This window comes from Anguilla rostrata, chromosome 19 (genome assembly GCF_018555375.3).
Source record: "Anguilla rostrata isolate EN2019 chromosome 19, ASM1855537v3, whole genome shotgun sequence".
Taxonomy (NCBI): Eukaryota; Metazoa; Chordata; class Actinopteri; order Anguilliformes; family Anguillidae; genus Anguilla; species Anguilla rostrata.
The window spans coordinates 5899265-5911534 of NC_057951.1; the positions used below are offsets into that span (position 1 = coordinate 5899265).

The 12270-nt window shown below is 47.1% G+C and overlaps 1 protein-coding gene across 5 annotated transcripts in view; it reads left to right on the top strand.

Annotated features, from left to right (window-relative positions):
• Positions 1-10011, top strand: part of trabd (TraB domain containing) — a 36317-nt gene extending 26306 nt beyond the window's left edge. The window contains exons 1-10 of one of the 5 annotated variants that reach the window (XM_064318758.1): positions 490-555; positions 2756-2839; positions 3191-3248; positions 4429-4595; positions 5059-5199; positions 5575-5685; positions 5818-5957; positions 6588-6760; positions 7322-7418; positions 7697-10011. In XM_064318758.1, coding sequence (XP_064174828.1) covers positions 2816-2839; positions 3191-3248; positions 4429-4595; positions 5059-5199; positions 5575-5685; positions 5818-5957; positions 6588-6760; positions 7322-7418; positions 7697-7871 — 1086 coding nt within the window. In that variant the 5' untranslated portion in view covers positions 490-555; positions 2756-2815 and the 3' untranslated portion in view covers positions 7872-10011. Of the gene's footprint in view, positions 1-489; positions 556-640; positions 1087-1138; positions 1161-1905; positions 2082-2755; positions 2840-3190; positions 3249-4428; positions 4596-5058; positions 5200-5574; positions 5686-5817; positions 5958-6587; positions 6761-7321; positions 7419-7696 lie in introns of those variants that run through there. The other 4 variants (XM_064318755.1, XM_064318759.1, XM_064318756.1 and 1 more) reach the window with 4 other exon arrangements.
• Positions 10012-12270: the final 2259 nt, after the last annotated feature.

A 12270-nucleotide genomic window follows, 5' to 3' on the forward strand; every position in this document is an offset into this window, starting at 1 on the left:
TGGGTTATTTAATACAGTCAGCTCTTCATAATTTAATATGCTCGCGGCTTTATGCTTTTAACCAGAGTACGCACGTGCTAAAAGGATAAAGTGAGGACAGTATTAAACTATAATTGACAATAAAAAAGAAAAGACGATAATAAGCATGCAGTCGTAATAAAATAACATTTTCGCAGTTTTCTTTTTCAATAACCAAGGTGTTTTGGTTTTTTTTGTTTGTTTGTTTTTTTTTGCACAGTGTTTCTTTAACAACTGCTGGAAATAGGCCTACATAATTAGTAAATGAATGCGACTCTTTAAATATGTTGGCCAAATCAGAAATAGCACAGCTAGTCATTCCTGGTCCTGGCGGGCCGCAGGGTCTGCTGGTTTTTTGTGCTACTCGGCACTTAATTGATCAATTAAAGCAGTTGATTACACTGTCAACTCATCTCACCTGGTTTCTTGGGTCTGATTTGGTTGCAAATATTCAGGCGAAAACTAAAACCAGCAGACCCTGCGGTCCGCCGGGACCAGGAATGAAGATCACTGACGCTGGACGTCTGTCATTTCATGGTAAAATATGGCCTCGTTCTGCAGGCACCACCTGCGCAACAGTTGCAATCGCTAAAGCAATGACGTCACATTGTGTCTGGTGTCTGAGCCGCTAAAGGAAGCAGCGAATGGAAACTCGCAGTGATTTTCACAGGACTATCAAACGCTTGACTTACATCTTAAAAACATATATAATAGGCTTTACTGACTCGTCTCACCATGTTCGACGTAACTATCTCAATCTGTGAACTGCTGTATCAGAATACACCTTTACTTTCCCATTTGCCTTAGATTCCAGTGTCTACAAACAGAAGAATTACATCCATTCACATGTCCCCAATGTTAAATTATAATTGTTTGGCTTTATAATTGTAATTGTTTGGCTTTGTCCAAATGGGAGGAAATGTCAAAGTCAGTTTACAGCACCTCTGCAAGTATATGAATACACAATATATATTTCAGTATTTCAATATGCCTTAACTACAATACCCAGAATACCTTGCAAGCGTAGAGAAGTCGTGTCAGACGGAGTGCAGAAGTGAAAGCAGTCAGGTAAGGTGGTCATGAGTTTTAAGTAATGTTACATGTGTATTTAATAGTTAGCGTAAACGTTGGCAATGTGTTAGGTATGGGCTTTCTTTTAAAATGCGACATTATGATTTAGCCATTTGGCTACTAACTAATGGATTGTCCTGCTTGCTAATAGTACTGCGCCGGCAGCCTGGGATAAACACTATGCAGTCGTAGGGCCACGGCCGACCCTGGGCCACGCAATTCAAGTTCTTTTTATGTGATTTTGTGATTTATGTTGGAGCGCTTTATGGCTCCAACAATATTCTTCTTTAGGGTCACCAAAGCCATAGAATCGGTGATAGAGCTGGCAAGTCAACTTTAGTTAACGTAGCATATATTATGCTAGCTGGCTGCTGGTACGATCTTTTTTTCCATAAGAGCAAGAAGTGAACAGAAAAACACTCATCATAGTGCGTTTAGATGCATACATTTAAATATATTTGCCAGACAAAGACCGATTTGTTTATTCATGCCTGTGAATCGGGAGCTAGCTGGCTAGTACGTGTCGTGAACCTAACATTAGCTGTCAAGCTAACTAGCGCTAACCAAAGTTCCCAACATAGATATTCCTCAAAAAATACACTGCAGTTTCAGTGATTCTCAAGTTTCATCGTAAATATCCTGGTATTGCTAGACTAGTTGGTTAATGATGACTATTCTATGTGAGGGACATTAAATAGCTAGTCTAAGTAATCGATTTCCTGATCGCGGAAGCTGTGTAGTTGACGACCTGTTCCAGCGGCCGGTGTGCTAACGTTAGCTGACGTAGTTCAGAACAGCTGTAGTGTAAGTTGGCAAACTGAATCCTACGAGAAACGTGAATCATACGGTCTGTGCTAGCTGGCTAACCAGGTGGCATCAGACTTCTAACTGTTGCAAGAGCGAAAATGACTGCCGTCGACAAGGCCTTGCTACCTGTGTTTTCTGGTCGTGTCACGGATGAGACGTTATTTGAAGCGGTGTAGTTTTCTCATGTGAGTTAGCTAATACTTTAGCTCGGTCGCTGACATTCGTATTTTGTCTTTAGAGAATTTCCGATCAGTACATATGCATACATAAATGGGTCTTTAAGACGTTTACGCTATACCCACCTGACTTATCGCTGTTTTGTTTCGTTGACACCTTTATAATTCTTGAAAACTTTAGCTGTAAAACGTTTTGTTGTACTGTTAACGACAAGTCGAGTAGCGTAGCAATCATGTTGGTGTGTTGTAATTGCATGATCAGTTTGACAAAAATTAAGCCGGTAAGCTTTACGCATACGCTGCCCAAAGCACATAAGTTTTTTGTTCCCTGAAAAAACAGTTTTACTTGTTTTTGCATAGGCACCGTTGGCCATGCAATGAAATGCTATTCATTGTTCACCTTTTATTTTCTTTCGCATCTAACTGAAATGTTAGAGGCGAAATTTGGTTAATTTAAAGAACAGCATTGGTAGTGGCTGCATGTGCCATATGGCGTTTCAGTCTATTACGCTCTTCGGGTCAAGAGCCCAGTGTGTAATGCAGCTCAAATGAATTTTAACAAAGGAGCCTTACTTAAGATGCTCTTTTTGGTGTTACTTGAAACAGTAGACCGGGAAAGCTCCGTTTTTGAGTCGCGTCCTACCCGTGAAATGACCGGCGAGTTCTCTGTTGTTTCTGACCAGGGTGGTCCATTTCGGTTACGCAAGCGGGAGAAGAGTTCACCGGTATCCACGGCCTGAACCATGGACCAAGAAAGCAATTCGGAGGTTTGTAGCGCTGACTCCGCAATGAGTGAAACTAGTGAACCTGTCCTGTGTTTTCAAATAAAAAGAAATGCCTTGTTGCAAGAAGAGATGCCCATTAAAGTTTAAGGGTGCTTGTGAATTGTAAGTCCTGTAAATTTGACATGGAAGTCTTCAAAGCTTTGCTTTTGAGTAGTACTAGTGCATGCATAGTGAGCTACTGTTACTTTATTTCCTGGCCAGATAGACTCCAGACAAAGACTATCTACCGTGACACTAGAATTAAGGCCCTGCTGTAAAATTGTCGAATGCCGGTTTCCTAGATCACATGGTGATTTTTCCTCATTTTATTTATCTCCCTTTCTGGCCTTCCAGGAGGAGTCTGTAGGCCCCTCTGAGGACGACACATTACCCAGTCTACCCCCAGGCCTCTGTAAGTCTTTTGTCTTTCTGTGTGTGTGTGTGTGTGTGTGTGTGTTTCTGCTCAGGTCCGTCTGTCTGTACATATTTACATAAACATTTACATCATATTTCTGCAGGGGCACCATGGGGTGGGGGTGTGGGTGGAGGTGGCTGGAGGGAGAGAGTTTAAGGCAATTCCAAGGGCCCTGACTGACAAAATAGTGCTGCAATTGCTCCTCAGTTTGCCGGAGGTTCTTTTCCAGAGGGGCTTCAAATTAGAGCGCTTTGAATTGGTGTACAAGACGACTTTGTGTTGACACGTTTAGCAAGTAAAAACTCTCAAGATGAGCAATTACTGTCCACAAAAGAGTAGTGTTTTTTTTTTTTTGTTGTTGCTTGCTTTAAGCGATGGGTTTTGAGGGAAGTTTTTGTTTTGAGGGTAAGTGCAGGAAAGTTAGGCGCTCAGTTCAGCTGTTCTCTGAAGAGATGGCTCTTCAGTCCCGACTGTTCTTGTGATGGCGGGACTGTTTTTCCACCACTTCCATGCCAATACACCCAAGAATGCAAAAAAAAATGTTACATTAATCCAACTTAATTGTGGATTGCAGCTACAATTGCAACAAGTCTGTTCTCACAAGATCTGTACGCGCAGCTAACTGTAATGAGCGCTTGTGCTAACATTCGAAGCGTTCAGTGCACAAGCTAAGGGATTAATCTCTGTACCTGGTGGGTGCCCTACGGAGAAGACTGACTGTAGGACCAGTCTCTTGTTTGTCTCTCCCTCTCTCGTCAACTGCGTTGAGTTTGCCTTGGTAATGTGAAAAACGGTAGCCCTTTCGAAGGAGCAGACGCTGGCGCCAGATCCCACCTGAACCGCGAGCCGAGCACGTCGAACATCTGGCGACGCAGACTTCAATTTACAGCCTTCTGTTGCCAGGCAACCCCACTGCAGGAGATTCACACTCCGGGTCTGTTCTGATTGGATAGGAGATCGTGAGGTTCTCGCAGTGGCAAAAAGTATATATACTTTACATTTCCATGGTTACAGAACAGAAACCAAGCAAATAAAAAGCAGCACAAACCAGACCTGAGAATGGTCGGCCATTTTGGGTGGATTGAGCGTGGGGAAGAAAAGCACAACTTGTCCATTAAGATTTCTTCTCAAAAGCTCGTATCCCTCCTGTCTTGTCGCCCGCGCGGTCCCCGTCCAGCCGACGCCCAGGCGGTGGCGCTCCTGTGGCGGGTGCGGGCCCAGCGGCGGCGGCCTTCGCCGGACCTCCCGGAGACGGTCACCCTCCTCACCGCGCCCGACGGCAGCCTGGTCTACCTGGTGGGCACGGCGCACTTCAGCGACAGCAGCAAGCAGGACGTCTCCACGGTGAGGGCCCGCCGCCACCGGCAGGGAGTTTCCAGATTTAGACGCGTCGAATCTCGAGTCCGGAGTCGGACGACAACGAATCGCCCCAACTGAATCCTGATTCATTGCTCCCGATTGTGTAAACGCACTGGACATATATTTAAAGGAAAGGAATATACTATCAAGATACTGCAACACTTCCCAAATATATAAGCAAATGTACACATTATATCTGCTTTCTGATGTTGCAATATATTTATGTTAAAAAAAATAAAAAAAACCCTCTGATTTGAAATGGTAGACTATAGAAACACATTCAATATATTACATTTCCATAGAGGATGGAAATGGCATGTAATGTTGTTTTGATGTGAATCACGTAGTCTTTACTCTGCTACATTGACACTGTTAGTTTTTTGGGAAGCTTGCCGGTCTGGGTGTGTGAGTTGACCGTAACCGCCTCGCCCCAACCCCCCCCCCCCAGACCATTCGGGCCGTGCAGCCGGACGTGGTGGTGGTGGAGCTCTGCCAGTACAGGGTCTCCATGCTGAAGATGGACGAGAGAACGCTGCTCAAAGAAGCCAAGGACATCAACCTGGAGAAGGTGCAGCAGGCTATTAGACAGGTGGGTCCTGAGCTCCATGAAGTTGCATTGCATTACTCTACATTACACTACACCACATTACATCATGTTACATTACATTATTGATTTCATTCTCTCATTCTCACTGCTAATGAAGGGCTGACTTCATTCTCTCTGTGAGATGTCAGCTCGCTGCTAATGGGGAAAAAAAACGATTTCATTATCTGATATCTAACCCTACTGCTAATGAAGAGCCGGTATCATTCTCTCTGTGATATCTAAACTCATAATGAGATGTATGTATTAAGTGGATCTGCTTTTCCCTTTCCCTCTCTCTTTCTCCCTCTCTCCCTCTCTCCCTCCCTCCCTCCTCTCTCTCTTCTCTCCCCCTCCCTCCCCTCTCTCTCTCTCTCTCAGAATGGGGTGATGTCAGGGCTGATGCAGATTCTGCTGCTGAAGGTGTCGGCTCACATCACGGAGCAGCTGGGCATGGCCCCCGGCGGGGAGTTCCGGGAGGCCTTCAAAGAGGTCAGCACACTGTGTGTGTGTGTGTGTGTGTGTGTGTGAGAGACTGTGTGTGTGTGCGTTACCCACAGCGCGAGTGCGACCATATGCTTTGGGTCTCAGCCTGTCTGTCTGTCTGTCTGGCCTATCCCCCAGGCAGGCCGGGTGCCCTTCTGCAAGTTCCACCTGGGCGACCGACCAATCACGGTCACCTTCAAACGAGCCATCGCCGCGCTCAGCCTGTGGCAGAAGGCGAGGCTGGCCTGGGGTCTCTGCTTCCTGTCCGACCCGATCAGGTACGCTCCCGCTCCCATTGGTCACGCTGTTGCTTGTGCTTTTCCGGGTCACCGGTCGCGGTCGTTGACGTGGTCCGTTCGACCGAACGCTGCGGTCCAACCTCAAGCCTAAACCAAGTGCGTGCTGTCCCTTCACTGGAGAGATGCTTTGGGTCTCTGTGAGGGTTTCACTCACTTTAGTTTCACGACTCAGGCCTCAAACGCCCCGTGCCCAGTCGTTCTCAGTGAGTCGTTCCCAGTGGGTCAACCCGCTTTCACTCAGCTGATGCCATTGGCTAGAAAGTGTTGTCACTTTCTGAAATATGGGCGGGTTTATTTTCCCTGAACCAAACTGCATTGATCAGGCCTACAGCAGAGAGGTATTAGCCTGGCAACGACTTCAAACACACTGAATTTTCTCCACATGTAAACACACTGGCTTTGTGGGGACCACAGTTGGAAACCGTCGGTATGGCCACCAAATAACTAACGTGCAGATGCAACAGTGAATCTTGGCACTGTGGAATTAGTTAGGATATTTATTTACTACATGACACATTTTTATATGGGAATGGAAAGAGTTTCTGGGTCTGGCTTGATTCAGTTGGAGTATTTGTTTTCAGTTGTGCGTGTGTATGTGTGTTTTTTCAGTAAGGAGGACGTGGAGAAGTGCAAGCAGAAGGACCTGCTGGAGCAGACCATGTCGGAGATGATAGGGGAGTTCCCGGCCCTCCACCGCACCATCGTGGCCGAGAGAGACATCTACCTCACCCACACCCTCCGGCAGGCCGCGCGCTGTGTGGAGGCGCCCCCTAATGGCCAGAGTGAGTTCTGCAGGCCCCCACCTCCTCCACCATGGGCCTCGCCTTGGTCATCAGAGGTTACGCGGAATAGTAGGGGTGTTGACCCCGGTGTCATACGGTCACCTGACCGCCCCCATCTGATTGGCTAGTGATCCCTTGCGTTCCCTACCCAGGATATCACTGGCTGTCGCTGCGAGTGAGAATAGAGTTCTTGGTTGAATGCCTGCTTGTCATAAATTCAGCCTGCCATCTGGTAGATTTGGGGATGCGTTACATTTCTTCCCGAATGGCTTTTCGGGCCATAGACAGTATGCAGAAGAATCGAGAAGCGCTGAGAAATGGCTAGAACGACTGCATCGGCTCTTAAATTTACTGCAGTCCCAATGCCTTTCTGTAGGGGTATAAAATGGATACACGTTTGCATAGTGATCCACTAAAACAGCAGAAATTCTCCACAGGAATTATCGATGGGAATGTTTTTATTAAGTAATTAATTAATTAAGATGTTGTGATGTTGGAGTGCGGATATATGAGGAACGAGGGCGTACCTTCAGAATCTTCTTTTTCCTCCGTGTCTCTCAGAAGTGCCTGCAGTGGTTGTAGGAGTGGTTGGAATGGGCCACGTCCCGGGCATCGAAAGGAACTGGGACCAACAACTCAACATTCACGAGATCATGAGGTGGGTTATTTTTATTTATTTAGTGTTTATATACTCCAAACTGAAATAGAGTTTAGATAATTAGGGTCCTAACTGCTTTTGTGACTTGTAGTTTTGACCTCCAGCCCCTAGAGGGCGACACAGGACTCTCTGAAGCCACTTGTGAAGCAATAAACGCATTGGGTTCCTTAAGCATATCGGTTAATCATTCGTGAGACTCGTAGTTTGGCAGCTAACTGTATGTCTGTGTGATAGAACCTATAAATCCGGAATGTTCTCTCTCCCCCCCCCCGTTGCAGTGTGGCTCCGCCCTCCCGGTTCAGCTGGCTGCTACGGACGGTGCTGAAGGGGGCGATGCTGGGAGTGCTGGGCTACGCCTGTTACCGGGCGGGAGGGGGCATTGGGAGGGTCCTTCTGTCCGTGCCGGCGGTCCAGTCGCTCCTGGAGAGCCTACGACCTCCCCCCGCCCCCTAACTGGAAGCTCCGCCCCCCCCCCCCGGACAGACTGCGTACAACACCCACTGGCCTTAAAACACAAGGGGCGGGGCTTGGGGGGAGGGGGCTCACCGTTCCTGGGCAAAACGAATGGCCGAGTCCGGAGGAACGAGGGTCAGACCACGCCCTCTTCTCTTCCCTCGGGCTCCGCCCACCAAACTTTTATTGGTCCGTGCACGGAACCTCAAAGTGTCTGTTCTGTCTGCAACGTGAATAACACCAGGATACTTAGAAGGTTTTTAAAATGGCTGCCTTGACTTTGTTTAAAATCCCCCCCCAAACGTGTTACAGTGGACTGTTCCTTGCGGAGGAGGACCGTTACTCGCCCGGAGATCCGAAACCCCAGCTGATCCCAGATCAGCCATCGCGGGCCTGGCTGAGCCGCGAGACTGATCTGAGATCAGCGGGGGGGGGAGGTCACAGGGGCGGAGACCGTCGGAGCGAAGCGTCTGTTCGCGGAGAATACCGCCAGCGACGCCTCCGCAAGATCGCGAGAAAAGTGCCCCGCCGACCGCCCTGTTAAAAACCAGCACTTTACCGGGTCGACCAGTAGCGGGTCTGCTCGCCCCCTGTGCCGGAAAAGGGAACTCCACCCAAAAAATCTGGATTTTTTTTGTGCCATCTTACCTTCGGAATAATTGGCTTGACCTGTTTTTTCGTGTGTCAAATCTAAGTCGTTCACCACCTCATTTAAGTGAATGGAGGTCTCCTATGAATTGGACAATACTGTATAATGACGACAGATCTGCCGGTCTCTCTGTATTTCTGAAGGCACGATAAGTAACTGGCGTAACTGACGGTTTGGAGTCTTTATACTTTGATCAGAACTGCAGCCCCGCTAAATTTTCAGCTTTTTTCTGCTCTACGACGGGGACAGGCGAAGCCGTATACCCGTTGTTTGGGGCGTGGCTCCGTACATTAAAAAATTTTTTTCCGACCTACAGTATTATTCCTGACGCATTCGAAAAGAGACGGGTAAATTCTTCTTAAGGTGATGGCCGACGGTAAACGATGAATTTTGGCTGGAATTCCCCTTTTGTGGATTGAATCCCGGTGTCCCCGGCTTGGCCCGAACCTGGGTCCGTATCGCTGAAGTATCTTGGAGCAGGAGCGCTGATCTCCGATCAGTTTGGCCTCTCGGCTCATCGTGGCTGAGGTCGGGGTATGACCGAGGGAGCCTGACTCTAGATCAGCTCTCCTGCTAACTTGGTCTTAGAGCTTTGTGTTTTTTTTACCTGCTCGGTGCAGGTGTGTGGCCACCAAAGACTATGCATATCTCCCACAATGCAATGGCGTTTTAATAGCGACTTAGTTTTAATTAATTGTTACTTTTTAAAATGGAATCTATGCGGTTTATGTGTTGGTACAGCGGGTCTTTGTCGAATACCACAGCGACCGAACGCAATGAAGTGGCCGACGGGCCAGGCCCCGTGTTCACTAAGCACCTCAGACTAAGAGCACTGATCTCGGATCAGTTTTTAAATTTAGCTCCGAATGCACGAGGCTGTGAAACGGACGCAAGAAATCCAATCCCAGTTCAGCTCGTTCCCGGAGAGGCTTTATGAATGGGGGCTCTGGAGCGAGCCAGTTGCCGTGGTTACAGTCAGAATTATTTTTCAGCTTGGTTAGCCGCGACCTAGCAGCTAACCATAGCAGCGCAGTGCTAACATCTCACAGAGCCAAACGATAATTACCACTACAGTAACTCTAATAACCGTAACGGCGCCATTGGTCGCTAACAAATTATTCCCGGGGCGAATTGCCGTTCGCCGAGGTTTCGCGGTCAAGCAGCCACGACGGTCAGCGTTGCGCTTCTCTCTCGCGTCGCAGTCGACCGCAAATAGACCATCTTGGTTGTTGCAAAATGTTTTTTCTTTTTTTTTTCTTTTTTTTTTTTTCTTGTAAATGTGAATGTGGCGGGGACGCCGCGGGCTACGTCGCCAGCTACGTCGCTAACTGAGGCGTTACGCACACACGACCGGAACAGTGCCTCCTGTCAATCCCACAGATCTGAGATGGAGGGAGCGGTTGGAGAAAGAGGAATGTATAGTGGGAGAAAAGAATCTGGTGGGCCTCTTTAAAAAAAAAAATAAAATAAAATAAGAAAATGAAAACGAAACATATGCAAATGATTTCTATATTTTTTTGCTCTTTAGATCCCAAACAATTACATGGATATTTTTTTTTTACCTTCCGAGGCTAGGAATCTAAACTGATCCTAGGTCAGTGTTTGAGGGGAGTCTCTGTCCACCTGTGCACTCAAGTCAGGTATTTTTCTGCCGCAAAGAACTGATCCTGGGTCAGGTTGACCGCCTCTTCCCATTGAGTGAGTAAAAAAAGCAAAGAGCGTCCATCTGCATGCGATCAGTTTGGCCAGCCCCTGTCCCTGGAGTTAATCCGCTGACTTTCTAGAACTTTCTCGCCTGGTTTTAATCCAGGTGCGTATCACAAAATGATAATGTTTTATCGTATCAAATGATATGAAAGTGATGGTTTATGATTATCTCAAGGCTCCTCGGTATCCTTGTATTAACCTTTTGAAGTGTAAAAGCATCAATGGGAGAATGAAACTTCCTGGGGGGGGGGGGCGGGGATTGGCAGGGCTACCATGAGCCAGTCACCTTTGGTGACTTTTGAACCAATCGTTGCGTTTTGCTGCTCCGCGCAAATCCCTCTGGATTGGTTCAGACGAGTCTGAGATTGACGGCTCGTTCTCGCTCTGCCGGTTGCGGGGTCAATGGAGCCTCACGCTCCCGTTGCTGGGTAACGGCACTCTGGTGGTGATGTCACAGACCTGCCTTTGAAAGCAGCCCGAGGTATTCAGGATTTGGGGATTTGACTCTCAGTTTCTCTCAGGATGGGCTAATGGCTAAAACATGCGTTTGAGATGCACGATAATGCGCGGCTGCCCGAACTCCTTTCTAGAAGCTTCCGGAGCCAACTGTGTATGCTGGTTTTCATTTCAAGCTGTGTATTACAACACCTGACTTTTAATAACCTATTATTCGTTCATAATTATACACCTTTAACATTTTCTGAGCGATGGTCCACCCTTTCCTGGCTACCTTGTCATAAATAGCTATGCACGTGATATGGAACATTTAACCCGTATTTACATCCCATGACCTTTAGACAGATAAGTGGCAGCGTGCTATATGCCAAGCAATTTCTCCTGAAAGTTGGGTACATTTGTAATTGATTTAATTATAGACCGACGGGTGAGTTCTCATTAATGAGAATACGGACATGCGGTCACTGATTCTGCATCATTTGTACTGCATCCGCGGCACGGTCGAATGTGGTTGATGAAAGTGACACGGATGAACCGACACGTTTTCAGCAACACTTCATTGATTCGAAAACCCGCATACACAGACCCGAACCTGGAAGCTCTGCTTTGATTCGCACGCTGTGGTAATTTATGTAGCATACATATGTAGCATTTCTTTTTTTTTAAATGCAGAATGGGTTGAATTTTCTGTTTGCAACCTGTCAAAAGCAAGCAGCAAAAGCCTTCATTTTGGGGGGGAAAAAAAACATTTTTTATAATTGTTACGAAGTAATAATAGACTTGTATGTATTGGTAGTCACATTACCTCAGCCTTTCTAGCTCCCAAACCCCTAAACCATGCTGCATGCAGCCCTGCAATGCATTTTTCAGGTGGCCTACAAGAACCTTAAAATGAAGGCTTGCTCCTCGTATCACGGTGAAACCTTGTATAATGATGAAACCCATCGCTACATTTTTGATCTAGCACCTTGTTTTTGTTGTTTTTTTCTACTTGCAGTTTACGAAAGGGGGGGGGGGGTGAAATGACTAACAACTGATTTGTACAAGACTTAAAGCGAAGTATTGTAATACTCAAAACTTGTGTGCATGCGCAAATGCAATTCAAATGCATTTGTTTGTTCAAGTGGTATCTGATGTTAAAAAGGCCCGCTTGAGTTGTTTTGAATGCAAGATACAAGGGGGGTGCCTGTTTCTGCAGCATGTGTTGAAATGGGAACGTGTTTCCTTTGTAAAGGTGTTTTGGTGTGTATGGGGGCGGGTCGTTTCGAAGCCTTACTACTTCTGCTTTCACTGCTGCCTTCTGTCTGTGGCTGTTCTGTGCTGCAGCCTCTGTCAGTCTGTCCATTTCTGCCTCTGTCTGTCTGTCTGTCTGTCTGTCGGTTACGTCGTCTGTCTCCAGCCCCAAACAGGAAGTGCCATCGCGGCCTGATGTTCAGTAACAGAACCGAGTCTCGGTCTTTGACCAGTAATCCGGTCCACCTGGTCTTGCCAGGGTTACCACTAGGGTTGAAAGAGTATTTAACGCTTTCTGTGCTGAGAGGGTCACGGGACAGACTGAAACGGAAGAAAACCGGCCATGTTCGAGGG